The sequence below is a fragment of the Aquarana catesbeiana genome, linkage group LG02 (genome assembly GCF_042186555.1).
Source record: "Aquarana catesbeiana isolate 2022-GZ linkage group LG02, ASM4218655v1, whole genome shotgun sequence".
In the NCBI taxonomy this organism is placed as follows: Eukaryota; Metazoa; Chordata; class Amphibia; order Anura; family Ranidae; genus Aquarana; species Aquarana catesbeiana.
The window spans coordinates 778,028,332-778,044,375 of record NC_133325.1 but is presented as its reverse complement, the minus strand read 5'-3'; the positions used below and the strand labels follow the sequence as shown (position 1 = coordinate 778,044,375).

At 43.4% G+C, this 16,044-nt stretch overlaps 1 protein-coding gene across 2 annotated transcripts in view; it reads right to left on the bottom strand.

Moving 5' to 3' along the window:
• ARHGAP31 (Rho GTPase activating protein 31) overlaps nucleotides 1-16,044 on the bottom strand; it is a 322,286-nt gene that overhangs the window by 59,576 nt on the left and 246,666 nt on the right. For both annotated transcript variants that reach the window (XM_073617391.1, XM_073617390.1), the window contains exon 4: nucleotides 2,179-2,261. In XM_073617391.1, coding sequence (XP_073473492.1) covers nucleotides 2,179-2,261 — 83 coding nt within the window. The remainder of the gene's footprint in view (nucleotides 1-2,178; nucleotides 2,262-16,044) is intronic.

The window sequence follows — 16,044 nt, the reverse complement described above, 5'->3', positions numbered from 1 at the left end:
TTTTTGTAATTTAAAAAAAAAAAAAGGTCCTTTAAGAGCTATGGGCGGAAGTGAAGTTTTGACGTTGCTTCTGCCCTGCAATGGTATGGAGACATGTAGGGGCCATCTTCCCCTCACTCATCTCCATGCCACTGGTGTGAGAGGATCCGATCGCCTCCATCACTGCCGGCGGCTCCGGAGCGCGGCGGGGGGGGGCACTTTTATCGGAAAGCGGACCGCCAGCCGAAGAAGAGCTAGCTGCTGCCATAACAACGATATTCCTCTTCAAAGTTAGGACATATATTGGCGTGCGGCGGTCCGGAAGTGGTTAAGTACTGAAGTTTGCCACCATTCCACAAGTGTGCGCAATTTTAAAGCATGACATGTTGGGTATTTGTTTGGGGTCTGTCCCGGAGTGCTGGAGGGGACACCGGGCCGCTGGCTGCACCTCGCCATCCGCCACCTAGATGTTGCCCGCCCCGCAGTGCTGGAGGGGACACCAGAGTCACTGGCCGCACCTCGCCATCCGCCACCTAGATGTTGCCCGCCCCACAGTGCTGGAGGGGACACTGGAGCTGCTGCCCACACCTTGCCACCCACCATTTAGATGGGGTCCGCCCCACAGTGCTGGAGGGGACACCGGAACCTCTGCCCACACCTCACCACCTAGATGGGTCCTACTCGCCGTGCCTAAGGGGACACCGGAGCTGCTGCCCATGCCTCGCCACCTAGATGTGGCCCGCCCGCCATGCTGGAGGGGATACCGGAGCAGCTTCCCCCTACCCCACTACCTAGACGGGTTAGGAACTGACGGGCAGCCGAGAGTGGGTTCGCTAGTGCAACGCCGCTGGGGGGGTGGTTGTTTGCTGCCATCCCCCCCCCCAAAAAAAAAAAAAAAACATCAGCAGTTGCTGTGCTAAACTATACAATACTATCCCATACTAGAAATTATTTTAGGCCCAGTGATGTCATCTCCGGGTCTCTGTGCTTTTCTACATAATGCAGGCAGATCACGGCTGGTGGGAGGAGCCGGCAGGGTGCTGTACATAATTTCCTGAAAACATCCCAGCCGCCGGCCTCAGCGCTCCTCTCCGGAACTCTCAGTCCTGATGCAAGCAGTAGGCTGGACCTTGGGGCAGCTTCTATCTGATGGCTGCAGCTTCTAATGCACCGTGTGAGAAGCTCACAGTGTGCAGTGAAATCAGAGAAAGGCATTTCAGGACAGGAGAGGAGCCGCTACAATGTAAGACTTATAGAGGTGGCCGGAGTTCAGCTTTGAAGTATTAGATTCCATCCTCGGCTTAGTTATCAGACTCAGACACTTTGTTACAAGTGTGTTTGCAGCCCACGCCTCCTCCTCTGCCATGTTTGCCGGGATCTGCCAGACAGAATCTTACAACTTTTACAAACATTCACAGATCCATCACTCTGCTTACACAGCTGCGGCCCTGAGAACGCCGACCACGCTGCCGCCGCTTGGATAAACATGTCCTGCTTAAAGGGAACCGGTCACTACGGAACGGATTTAAAGGGAATGCATGGTCCGTTCATTGTTCTTTAGATGTGCATGTAAAAAAATTTACATTTTAAAAACATTGTTTCAATGCAAAATTCGAGACATTGTTTCAATGCAAAATTCAAAACATTTTTCAATATGCACAGAAACGCGTTGCCTTTTAGCAGACAGGTGGCAGTGCTATTTATTTTGACTTGCTAACCCCACACATCTGTTAACACGCGTTTTTTTTTCCGGTGTGCAAAAATGCAGAAGCACCATGCATTTTGGCCACTAGATGGAGCTGACGATCATAATAAATATTTATCCCCTATGATCATCAGCTCCATCTAGTGGTCATATTGTGGTATTTTGCAGATTTACTCTATTCTTTGTAAATGAATACCATTCGCCCCGGAGAGAAACTAATCTAGTAACATTTAATTTTGCCATATTCGCACAGAATGAATATGCATGCCGTTTTCCACGAAGGATAACTCTGCAAATTTCTTATAAATACAGAAAAATATAGCAAGAATTGCCCCTATATACTGCAGTAGGAGGTCATCACAAAATTTGCAAAATTAAAGCAAAATATGCAAAAAATAGACAGCGATGGGCAGATATGTTCATCCCTACCGGCCACTGAGACTCTCATATGTCCTGGGCCACCCTTATCTGTAGCTCTGCGCTCTCTCCCTTACCTGTAGTGTGAAGGAGGAAGCTCCTGGATGACATTCTGGATCCGAGATAATTGATCGCCCTCCACCGAGCATGATACCGCGTCCTGGGGAGAGAAATAAACTACAGTATTAGGACAAAAATCTGCTTTTGGACAATATACAAACAGTACAGCACCGCATCCCTTAATTAATCGGTAAGTGGAAGGTTTATGGGATTTTTAAGGTGCATATTAAATCAACTGAAAAAAAAAATATTTAAAAAAAAATTTAAATTTTATTAATACATAAAAACAGCGCAATTGCATTAAGAATGGAACCCCATGAGGAGAGGCATACACTCCACAATCTCAGATTCTATGCTGAGCATCCCCAATACGAGTTTTTCCATCCTCGTGGTCAACTTTTTTCTACAAATTAGACTCTTTGGTCCTTTCATGCCTCCTATGATTGCCTGCAGTCCAATGTTTTGTCTTATGGTGCCTAATTGATCCTCGAAGCATTATCTATTGCTATATACTCTGGGAAGGCCCTGATATTTACTGGACAGCATTCCCTGAAGAAGCCCCATTATAGGGCAAAACATGTTGGGAACCACACCATCGTGCTGTACTTTGAAAGGACTGTACTGTATGAGTCTTTCTTAATGCAATTGCGCTGTTTATGTGTTAATAAAACTTACATTTTTTAATATTTTTTTTCGGTTGATTTAATATGCACCTTAAAAATCCCATAAACCTTCTACTTGCCATGATACAATACTAATTACTGAAGACGAATGACATGTTCTAGCAGGACTTAATGTTCTGATTAAACTCCCCTGAGGAAGCCCCATTATAGGGCAAAACATGTTGGGAACCACACCATCATGCTGTACCTTAAAGGAATGTACTGTATGAGTGTTTCTTAATGCAATTGCACTGTTTTTTTATGTATTAATAAAATTTACATATTTTAAATCATTTTTTTCTTCAGTTGATTATATATGCACCTTACTTTCTTAATGCAATTGTGCTGTTTTTATGTATTAATAAAATTTTAATTTTTTGAATAATTTTTTTCTTCAGTTGATTTAATATGCACCTTAAAAATCCCATAAACCTTCTACTTGCCAGGATACAATACTAATTACAGAAGACGCATGACGTGTTCTAGCAGGACTTAATGTTCTGATTAAAACTCCCCTGAGGAAGCCCCATTATAGGGCGAAACATGTTGGGAACCACACCATCGTGCTGTACATTAAAGGAATGTACTGTATCAGACTTTCTTAATGCAATTGCACTGTTTTTTATGTATTAATAAAATTTACATTTTTTAAATAATTTTTTTCTTCAGTTGATTTACTATGCACCTTACTTTCTTAAGGCAATTGCGCTGTTTTTTATGTATTAATAAAATTAAAATTTTTTGAATACATGTTTTTCTTCAGTTGATTAATATGCACCTTACTTTCTTAATGCAATTGCGCTGTTTTTTATGTATTAATAAAATTTTAATTTTTTTAATATTTTTTTTCTTCAGTTGATTTATTATGCACCTTAAAAATCCCATAAACCTTCTACCAGGATACAATACTAATTACCGAAAACGCATGATGTGTTCTAGCAGGACTTAATGTTCTGATTAAAACTCCCCTGAGGAAGCCCCATTATAGGGTGAAACATGTTGGGAACCACACCATCGTGCTGTACCTTAAAGGAATGTACTTTATGAGTCTTTCTTAATGCAATTGCGCTGTTTTTTATGTATTAATAAAATTTACATTTATTTTAAATATTTTTTTTTTTTGCTTTAATATGCACCTTACTTACTGCGCTGTTTTTTATGTATTAATAAAATTTTAATTTTTTTAATATTTTTTTTCTTCAGTTGATTTATTATGCACCTTACTTTCTTAATGCAATTGCGCTGTTTTTTATGTATTAATAAAATTTACATTTTTTAAATACATTTTTTTCAGTTGATTTAATATGCACCTTAAAAATCCCATAAACCTTCTACTTACCAGGATACAATACTAATTACCAAAGACACATGACGTGTTCTAGCAGGACTTAATGTTCTGATTAAAACTCCCCTGAGGAAGCCCCATTATAGGGCGACACATGTTGGGAACCACACCATTGTGCTGTACCTTATAGGAATGTATTGTATCAGACTTTCTTAATGCAATTGCACTGTTTTTTATGTATTAATAAAATTAACATTTTTTAAATAATTTTTTCTTCAGCTGATTTAATATGCACCTTACTTTCTTAATGCAATTGCGCTGTTTTTTATGTATTAATAAAATGTACATTTTTTTATATTTTTTTTCTTTAGTTGATTTAATATGCACCTCAAAAATCCCATAAACCTTCTACTTACTATATACAATACTAATTTCCAAAGACGCATGACGTGTTCTAGCAGGACCTCATTTTCTGATTAAAACTCCCCTGAGGAAGCCCCATTATAGGGCAAAACATGTTGGGAACCACACCATCGTCTGTACCTTAAAGGAATGTACTGTATCAGACTTTCTTAATGCAATTGCCCTCTTTTTTATGTATTAATAAAACTTACATTTTTTAACAATTTTTTTCTTCAGTTGATTTATTTAATATGCACCTTACTTTCTTAATGCAATTGCGCTGTTTTTTATGTATTAATAAAATTTAAATTTTTTTATAATTTTTTTCTTTAGTTGATTTAATATGCACCTCAAAAATCCCATAAACCTTCTACTTACTATATACAATACTAATTTCCAAAGACGCATGACGTGTTCTAGCAGGACTTAATGTTCTAATTAAAACTCCCCTGAGGAAGCCCAATATAGGGCGACACATGTTGGGAACCACACCATCGTGCTGTACCTTAAAGGAATGTACTGTATCAGACTTTCTTAATGCAATTGCACTGTTTATGTATTAATAAAACTTACATTTTTTAAATAATTTTTTTCTTCAGTTGATTTAATATGCACCTTACTTTCTTAATGCAGTTGCGCTGTTTTTTATGTATTAATAAAATTTACATTTAAAAAAAAAAACATTTCTTCAGTTGATTTAATATGCACCTTACTTTCTTAATGCAATTGCACTTTTATGTATTAATAACATATACATTTTTTAAATATTTTTTTTCCTTTAGTTGATTTAATATGCACCTTAAAAAGCCCATAAACCTTCTACTTACAGGATACAATACTAATTACCAAAGACGCATGACGTGTTCTAGCAGGACTTAATTTTCTGATTAAAACTCCCCTGAGGAAGCCCCATTATAGGGCGAAACATTTTGGGAATAAATATTTTTTTTCTTCAGTTGATTTGATATGCCCTTTACTTTCTTAATGCACTTGCACTGTTTTTTATTTGAACTTACAGCTGGCATGCGGTGGCTCTACATGAATGCAATTTTTTTTGGAGGGGGGGGGAATTGGAGGAAAAAAAATATTTTCTTTCTTCTGAATGAGAATTAAAGGCTGTTTTTATAGATTTAACATTTACTCGGGTTAACTAGAATGTTAACAGTCTCATTAAGAGCTCGTAAATCATATGCCAGCAGATACCATTAATGTACAAATGTATCTTCTGCTGGCCTGATTGTGATAAAATTCTATTATAAGAAGTCAGAAAAGAGGGAGCGGGGCACAAGTTGTTCCAGGAAAATTAATCCAAATTTTCTGGCTGGATATGAACTTGTTTTATTACTGATAAAACTCTGGCCCGGAGCTCACATTTACCCAACACTTTGCCAAGAGTCCTGGAGAACCTTCCAAAAGAAGGAAGCCCCTCCCTGACTGGAAAAGTACCTTTTATTAAATGCTTTACTGTTCTTTTTACATTTTTAAATGCATGCATGTGTCTATGGAGTTCATTTACATAAAACATTTGCATAGCTGTTCATCTATTGAAACTCTATGTGAATTTGTTCTGTGCGTATGGGGCAAAATCGAATGTCCTCTGCCTATATTTTATGCAATTCAAACGTGTGAATGTGGAAAATGCCACATTATGGCCACTAGATGGCGCTGAGGATCAAACATAGTTCCTATGATAGTCATCACCATCTAGTGGACAAAATGTGGTATTTTCCGCATTCCCCTATTCAACCAGCAGAAAATATAGCTAGAGGACGTTCAACTTTTGCCCAATTCACCCAGAACATGCAGTTTTAATGGTCAGCTAAATTTTTTTAAAGACACCCGCTAACACAAAAAGGCAAATGCCTGATTAAGCAACCTGATCGCGAGGCAAGTCCAGGAGGTGTCCACTTGGTGGGGGTAGGGTAGAATGATCAGATAGGTTGAAAAATAGATTTTGGTCTCATTGTGAGATAAGGGGCACCTGTAGGGTTGTCACCTGTCTCCTATTATAGCCACTCTACAGCTCAATAATGGCTATGCTATTCGATTTGTGATCACTGCATAACAACCCAGACCTCCCCCAACCCCCTTCCACCCCTTTTCCCAATGTATCTGCCCTGTGATTCAGCGGAGTGAATGCAAACCATTAGATTCATTGTTACAATGTATTATGTTGAGTGTCTTATGTGTCACATATCCTTTGATCTGCACATAATGGACTCACAAAGCTAATACACCAGGGTAATGGGAATTATTTAAAAAAAGTGACAGTTATTTTCCCCCTCTAGCACTCTTGGCTCCTCCTCTTCACAGGTCTCCCTCCAGCACTCTTGGCTCCTCCTCTTCACATGTCCCCCTCCAGCACTCTTGGCCTCTTAGCTCCTTCTCTTCTCAGGTCCCCCTCCAGCACTCTTGGCTCCTCCTCTTCTCAGGTCCCCCTCTAGCACTCTTGGCTCCTCTTCTCAGGTCCCCCTCCAGCACTCTTGGCTCCTCCTCTTCTCAGGTCCCCCTCTAGCACTCTTGGCTCCTCCTCTTCTCAGGTCCCCCTCTAGCACTCTTGGCACCTCTTCTTCTCAGGTCCCCCTCCAGCACTCTTGGCTCCTCCTCTTCTGAGGTCCCCCTCTAGCACTCTTGGCTCCTCCTCTTCACAGGTCTCCCTCCAGCACTCTTGGCTCCTCCTCTTCACATGTCCCCCTCCAGCACTCTTGGCCTCTTGGCTCCTCCTCTTCTCAGGTCCTCCTCCAGCACTCTTGGCTCCTCCTCTTATCAGGTCCTCCTCTAGCATTCTTGGCTCCTCCTTTTCCAAGATTCCCCTTCAGCACTCTTAGCTCCTCCTCTTCTGAGGTGCCCCTTCAGCTTTCTTGGCTCCCCCTCTTCTCAGGTCCCTTTCTGGCACTCTTGCACCTCCTCTTGTCAGGTCCCCCACCAGCACTCTTGTCTCCTCTTCTCAGGTCCCCCTCTAGCACTCTTGGCTCCTCCTCTTCACATGTCCCCCTCCAGCACCACTCGTGGCCTTTTGACTCCTCCTCTTCTCAGGTCCTCCTCTAGCATTCTTGGCTCCTCCTTTTCCAAGGTTCCCCTCCAGCACTCTTGGCTCCCCCTCTTCTCAGGTCCCTTTCTGGCACTCTTGGCACCTCCTCTTTTCAGGTCCCTTTCCAGTACTCTTTGCTCCTCCTCTTCTAAGGTCCCTCTTTAGCACTCTTGGATCCTCCCCTTCTCAGGTCCCCATCTAGCACTCTTGGCTCCTTCTCTTCTCAGGTCCCCCTCCAGGACTTTTGGCTCCTCCTCTTCTCAGGTCCCCCATCAGCACTCTTGCCTGCTCCTCTTCTTCGTGTGCCACCATAGGAAGCTGCTTCATACAGGGGTTTACCTGCAGGCTCACTCTCAGGTCCCCCTCCAGCACTCTTGGCTCCTCCTCTTCTCAGATCCATCTCAAGCACTCTTGGCACCTACTCTTCTCAGGTCCCCCTCCAGCACTCTTCAATCCTCCTCTTCTCAGGTCCCCCTCCAGCACTCTTGAATCCTCCTCTTCTCAGGTCCCCCTCCAGCACTCTTGGCACCTCCTCTTCTCTGGTCCCCCTCCAGCACCCTTGGCACTGCCTCTTCTCAGGTCCCTCATCAGCACTCTTGGCTCCTCATCTTCTCAGGTCCCTCTCTAGCACTCTTAGCACCTCCTCTTCTCAGGTCCCCCTCCAGTACTCTTGAATTCTCCTCTTCTCAGGTCCCCCTCCAGCACTCTTGAATCCTCCTCTTCTCAGGTCCCCCTCCAGCACTCTTGGCACCTCCTCTTCTCTGGTCCCCCTCCAGCACCCTTGGCACCGCCTCTTCTCAGGTCCCTCATCAGCACTCTTGGCTCCTCATCTTCTCAGGTCCCTCTCTAGCACTCTTAGCACCTCCTCTTCTCAGGTCCCCCTCCAGTACTCTTGGCTCCTCCTCTTCTCAGGTCCCTCTCTAGCACTCTTAGCACCTCCTCTTCTCAGGTCCCCCTCCAGTACTCTTGGCTCCTCCTCTTCTCAGGTCCCTCTCTAGCACTCTTGGATCCTCCCCTTCTCAGGTCCTCCTCTAGCACTCTTGCCACCTCCTCTTCTTCGCATGCCACCATAGGAAGCTGCTTCCTACAGGAATGCACCACCAAGCTCACTCCTGAGTCAGGCTTGTGTGTGTCTATAGACACACAGAGCGTGGCTCAGCCGTCTGTCCCTGGCCCACCCATTTCATTCATTGGATTCAGTTCTTTCAATAATGGAGGCTCAGCATCACATGTGGGCATTACCTATGTAGCCTGCTTAGGAACGCCCACTCCTCCAGGTTGACATCCACTCATCAAGACATTTTGATATTTGCATAACTCCCCCCAAGAGCCAGCCCACTGCATGCATCAAGGCTGAGGGCTCCTTAGAGGAGTAGCGAGGAACCCTTCCACCAGTCATCATCTGCCTACATTGCATAGAGAATCACAGAGACCCAGTGATGACAAGTCTACACCTCCACGAGAACAATTGAAGTTTTTCCGCCTGTCCCATCTTGAGTTGCTGTAAAAAAAGGAGTTTAATCCAAGTAAAAAAGCAACTATATCTACAATGCAATTTATCATATTGAATGATGGGACTGATATATCTATGGCCAAAATTGGCCGAACGAAAAAATTGGACTCGGAATCCTTTTCTTCAGACTGCTGTCTGATCTCTGTGATTTACTAATGAACTCCAGCAACAAGTCCTGTGTGTCCAGGGAGGGGATGTGGAAAGAGATGAGCGGGTCCATCTGGCGGAGTGTGTATGCGGAGTGATAATCTCTTGCTGCTGGTAGTAAACGCACATCCTTCCAGCCTGTCAGTCAGGTAAGCAGAGCTCTGCGGATGAGACATGACACCAGCACAGACTGAGCCCCGGGCGCGGAGTGGACGCGGCGTCCCGGCGGACCGTCGCTGCGCGCACGCCGCGCTCTGGAATACATTGTAAATTCTACACAAACCCTGTGCATGCGGAATAAAGCAACCAAATAGATTACATTTTAGTTTTTTTATTATTAACCACTTCAGCTCCGGAAGATTTAGCCCCCTTCCTGATCAGGCCATTTTTTTGCCATACGGCACTGTGGTATATTTTTTTTTAAATTCCAGTAATCTTTATTACAAAAATTTTCTTACATCAATACATTTCACATTCATTTTATCCAGATACAGCAAAAAAAAACATTACATTTAATAACCCCACAGGAAAAAAAAACACAAAGACAACAAAACAAACAAAAACACAAAAAAAACACACTTTGGCACTGTGGTATTTTTTTTTTTTTAAATCCAGTAATCTTTATTACAAAAATTTTCTTATATCAATACATCAAATACATTTCACATTCATTTTATCCAGATACAGCAAAAATACACATTACATTTAATAATAGAAAAAAAAAACACAAAAACAACAAAACAAACAAACAAAAACACAAAAACACAAAAAAAAAAAACACACTTTGGCACTGTGCTATTTTTAACCACTTAAGGACCGCAAGGATTTGCCCCCTTAATGACCGGGCCATTTTTTGCGGTACGGCACTGCGTCGCTTTAACTGACAATTTGCGCGGTCGTGCGACGCTACACCCAAATAAAATTGTTGTCCTTTTTTCCCCCACAAATGGAGATTTCTTTTGGTGGTATTTGATCACCTCTGCGGTATTTTATTTTTTGCGCTATAAACAAAAAAGAGCGACAATTGTGAATAAAAAACAATTTTTGCTATAATAAATATCCCCAATTTTATAAAAAAAAAAAAACAAAAACGGATTTTTTCATCAGCTTAGACCGATATTTATTCTACTACATATTTTTGGTAAAAAAACAAAAATGCAATAAGCGTATATTGATTGCACAAAAGTTACAGTGTCTACAAATGGGGGATAGGTGTATGGCATTTTTATAATTTTCTATTTTTTTTTACTAGTAATGGCAGCAATATGCGATTTTTAGCAGGAGTGCGACATTGCGGTGGACAGATCAGACACTTTTGACGCATTTTTGGGACCATTGACATTTATACAGCGATCAGTGCTATACAAATGCACTGATTACTGTGTAAATTACACAAGCAGGGAAGGGGTTAACACTAGGGGGCGATCAAATTAAATGTGTTCCCTAGGGCGGTGTTTTTAACTGGGGGGGGGCGTGTACTGACTGGTCCTGGTGTCAGAGAACTACAACCGGCTTCAAGGGACTGGTCGCAGTATCACCTTATCCATCATTCCCTAAAGCCAAATGGGTACTTGATATGCTCAGCAGCGCCCCTCTCAATGCAGGGCCTGGGGCAAATGGAATAGAGCCCCATCATTGGTGTCAGTGGGAGGAATAGTGCCCCATCATTGGTGTCAATGGGAGGAATAGTGCCTCATTGTTGGTGTCAATGGGAGGAAAAGTTCCCTGAGTGCCGGATAAAGGCAAGCAAAGAGACCACTGATATACACAAATAGTGAGCACTTAAAGACTTTTTTTTTACAAGTAATGGTAAGTACTTACAGACTTCTTTTACAGGTATGGCATCAATGAAATTCTTTACCATAGCGACAAGGTCACTTGAAGTGGGAATGTTATCGACAGATCCACTTAAACCTAAATTACAACACTGGGTAGATAGATATATAGTGGTTTTATCACTAGTTTAAAAAAAATTAAAAGAACTTTTATGGGCCCGTAATTCTGGGTTTTTCAAGGACACAGACAGATCCGCGGAAGAGGCCTTGTAAAAAGGCAAACAAAGCCACAGAGAAGATGAGGAACGGGGACATGACTTGGTACATTACACACCACATATGGTGCTGCAAGCAATGTTGTATGGAAGATATATGGAATTTTTCATTCATTTCTAAAGGTTACGTTCACCTCCAGGGAGCAAAAACTAGAGGATTATGGGATGCTACTTAGAACCTCGGCTTGTCTCGTACATGACCCAGAACAAAGACCGTTAACTCCTTCCTCCCAAAGGAAAGACAGATGACTCATTGTAGACTATGCTAAACACTGTAGCCATATCAGGAGGAGGGCTTTGATGGGTTCTTCTTTGATGGTCTTCTGGAAAAGTTTTCTAAATGTAGATAAAAGACCTTCCTTTTCCGTGATGGAATAAACACGGCTAAGTTGTGCGTGTGCAAGTTGTCTATGGGTGGAGATGGCACTTGTGCCATGCTATGGGGTAGTGAGGTTAACGATAACTCCTTCCTCCCGAAGGAGAGTCAGATGACTCATAGAAGACTATGGTAAAAACTGTAGTCATACTGTCAGCAGGACTTTGTTGGGTTTCCCTTTGATGGACTTTCTGAAGAATCTCCTAAGTGTATGTAGGCGAGGTGCAGCGTGGTGCGGCTGCAATAACACACACAGACCAAGTGCGATGTAAAGAACTTGTATTTAAGTAATGCATAGACAGTTCACAATAAACCCGGTGGGAAGACAGCCCAACCGGGAACACTCATAGGTCCCCACAGCATGTAGAGAGCAGGTTTCAGCCAAACTGACAACGCCTGTTAGGAGGGGCAGAATGCTGCCTAGCCATCTTGTGTCCAAGCGGGGAGATGTCCAGAAAAGTTGTGAACCCTATGCTTTCCCTCCTTGTCAGGAATCTTTCCCTGACCCTAGTTCTGTCCCAATCAGATGGGGTACCTGTCTCTACTCTACCCACTTGCAAAGCCTTGGAACCAGGGCTGTAAATAGGCTCTGCCTGACCCAAGGTGGCTGCTAGAGTCACATGGGGCAGCAGCATCCAATCAGATAGCTTCCCCAGTGATCCAGATAACCATAGAGGAACAAAGTTCCTCTCGACTTCCTCTCCAACTGCAACGCAAGCGCCACCTACAGTGGAGATAGTAGACTGCACCTGCCTACATATAAATAAAAAGACGAATTTTACTGTGGTGTGGGATAAACATGGCAAAGTTTTGCACATACAAGCTGTACATGGGGGGAGATGAGACTTGTGCCATACTAAAAATCGGTGAGATTACCCTAAAGGAAACATGAATAGTAAATTATGCTAAAAACTCTAGTCATGTTGTGAGGAGGCCTTTTTTTGGTTTCCACTTTCATGGGCTTGCTAAAAAATGTTCCTAAGTGTAGAGACTAAGCCTTCCCTTTCCGTGGTGGAATAAACATAGCCAAGTTGTGCGCATACAAGCTGTCCATGGGTAGAGATGGTCCTTGTGCCATGCTAGGGGTGGGTGAGGTTACCCTTAACTCCTTCCTCCCCAAGGAGAGACCATTTACGCATTGTAGATTATGCTAAAAACTGTAGTCATGTTGTGAGGGTTTTTTTGGGGGGTTCCCCTTTGATGGGCTTGCTGAAAATGTCCCAAGGAGTAGAGAAAAAAATTCTTCCATTTCTGTGGTGGGATGAAAATGACCAAGTTGCACGTGTACAAGCTTTCCTTAAGTGGAGATGGCACTTGTGCCATGCTATAGGTGAGTGAGTTTGGACTTAACTCCATCCTCCAAAAGGAGAGATGACTTACAGCCAACTATACTAAACACTGTAGTCATATTGTCAGGAGGACTTTGTTGGGTTTGCCCTTTGGTAGGCTTGCTGAAGAATTTTTTAAGTGTAGACAAAAAGCCTTCCTTTTCCGTGGTGGGATAAACATGGCCAAGTTGCACATGTACAAGCTGTCTATGGGTGGAGATGATGCTTGTGCCATATTACAGTTGAGTGAGGTTTACACATCACAGAAATTGACCAATGATGAGGAGCAAGACACGGCAAGGAAAAGTGGAAAGTATGACCAACGGCTGGCCGCTCTGCATATTAGAACACCACCCCTATTTTCTCTGATTTGGGCGCATTCTGCAGAAATTTAGATCTGACATTCAAGCATCAGAAAGTGCCTGACCTGTGAATCATAAAAGAAACCTTGGATCCTAAGAATGCTCAGCCTGCCGCTGATTAGGATCCAGGTTTTGGTCAAGTTTATAAAATGTATACTTTTACAAACTGATTTTTTTTTACATTAGTATTTGAATAAAATTTTTTTTTTGTAAATAAATATTTACTACAAGGTATATCAATGACATTGTGTTAATAGCATGTTAGGCTTTCTGGGAAAGCCTAGAATTTAATTATGTATCCAACTCTGAGGTCAGGTGGAGTCACTAATTATGATATATCCATGTCTGCTGTCAGATGGGACCACTAGTTACAATGTATCCATCTTTGTTGTCAGGTGGGACCACTAGTTACAATGTATCCATCTTTGCTGTATGGTCCGGTGGGATCACTAGATACAATGTATCCATCTTTGTTGTCAGGTGGGACCACTAGTTACGATGTATCCATACCTGTTGTTAGCTGGGGCCACTAGTTGTGATGTATCTATATCTGCTGTCAGGTAAGACCATTGGTTACAATGTATCTATCTCTGCTGTCAGGTGGGTCCAGCAGTTGCAATGTATCCATTTCTGCTTTTAGGTGGGGACCACTAGTTACAACATATCCATCTCTGCTGTCAGGTGGGTCCAAAAGTTACATTGTTTTCATCTCTACTTTTAGGTAGGTCCAGTAGTTGCAATGTATCCATCTCTGCTTTGAGGTGGGACCCCCAGTTACAATGCTTTCATCTCTGCTTTCATATGGGTCCAGTAGTTACAATGTATCCATGTCTGTTGTCAGGTGGGGCCACCAGTTTCAATGTATTCATGTCTGTTGTCAGGTGGGGCCACCAGTTACAATGCGTCCATGTCTGTTGTCAGGTGGGACCACCAGTTACAATGCATCCATGTCTGTTGTCAGGTGGGACCACCAGTTACAATGTATCCATGCCTGGTGTCAGGTGGGACCACCAGTTACAATGTATCCATGTCTGTTGTCAGGTGGGGCCACCAGTTATAATGCATCCATGTCTGTTGTCAGGTGGGACCACCAGTTACAATGTATCCATGCCTGTTGTCAGGTGGGACCACCAGTTACAATGTATTCATGTCTGTTGTCAGGTGGGACCACCAGTTACAATGTATCCATGCCTGTTGTCAGGTGGGACCACCAGTTACAATGCATCCATGTCTGTTGTCAGGTGGGACCACCAGTTACAATGTATCCATGCCTGTTGTCAGGTGGGACCACCAGTTACAATGTATCCATGCCTGTTGTCAGGTGGGACCACCAGTTACAATGTATTCATGCCTGTTGTCAGGTGGGGCCACCAGTTACAATGTATCCATGTCTGTTGTCAAGTGGAACCACCAGTTACAATGTATCCATGCCTGTTGTCAGGTGGGGCCACCAGTTACAATGTATCCATGTCTGTTGTCAGTCAGGTGGGACCACCAGTTACAATGTATCCATGTCTGTTGTCAGGTGGGACCACCAGTTACAATGCATCTATGTCTGTTGTCAGTCAGGTGGGACCACCAGTTACAATGTATCCATGTCTGTTGTCAGGTGGGGCCACCAGTTACAATGTATCCATGTCTGTTGTCAGGTGGGACCACTGGTAAAAAAAAAAAAAACAATGTATCCATCTCTGCTCTCAGGTGGGTCCAGTAATTACAATGTATCCATCTCTGCTGTGACAGTGGTCACATGGTCGGGAACCGGTGTTCTATCGAGAAATACCTCCCATCGAAAAATGCCCCCCAAGTGCTCTGCGCATGCGCAGTAACCAACGTCGCTCCCGCTGATATGGTGATATCAGCTGGCGCAACGTAAACACAGTGCATGCGCAGATCGTCGAAGGCATTTTTAGATGGGAGACAGTATTCAACAGGCAGTATTCAAAGCTATGCAAACAGCGGAGGGATTGTCAGCTTGTGCCTCGCTGTTGCGTGTGCTGAAGGGCGCGTTTTGTGTGTGTTGCAGGACGGGTTTGGTGTGTTGAACGGCGGGTTTCGCCCGTATCCAAGGCCGGGTTGCAACACACACAAAACCCACCCTTCAACACACCCACAACCCGCCCCGCAACAGCGAGGCAGAATCTGACAACTACGTTCCCCCCCGCTGTTTGCGTAGCGTCGGATAATGCCTTCGACGATGTGCTCTGTGTTGACATATCATGCGCAGACCCATAGGGGGCATTTTTAGATGGGAGACATTTCTCGATAGAACACCAGTTCCACCAGCTCCCTCTCATTTCTAGAGATCGGGTGCTGTATTTGACAGCTCGGTCTGTGTGCTGGGAGTACACAGTGAGCATGCTCTCAACACAGAAACCTCCGCTGCCTATGGGCACATATGTAGGGCATTTGGGTGTTAAAGACCACGCTCTTCCGTGTCGCGCACACATGTATTACGTGGGCAACAAGAGGTTAAAGCAATTAAAAAATGTCTGCCCCCATATTCTCATCCTTGCTAGCTTCCCTTTAATTTCCATGGTTGTATGTATCCATGCCTGTTGTCAGATGGGGCCACCAGTTATAATGCATCCATGTCTGTTGTCAGTCAGGTGGGACCACCAGTTACAATGTATCCATGTCTGTTGTCAGGTGGGGCCACCAGTTACAATGGGTGGTAAAGACCACGCTCTTCCGTGTCGCGCACACATGCATTACGTGGGCAACAAG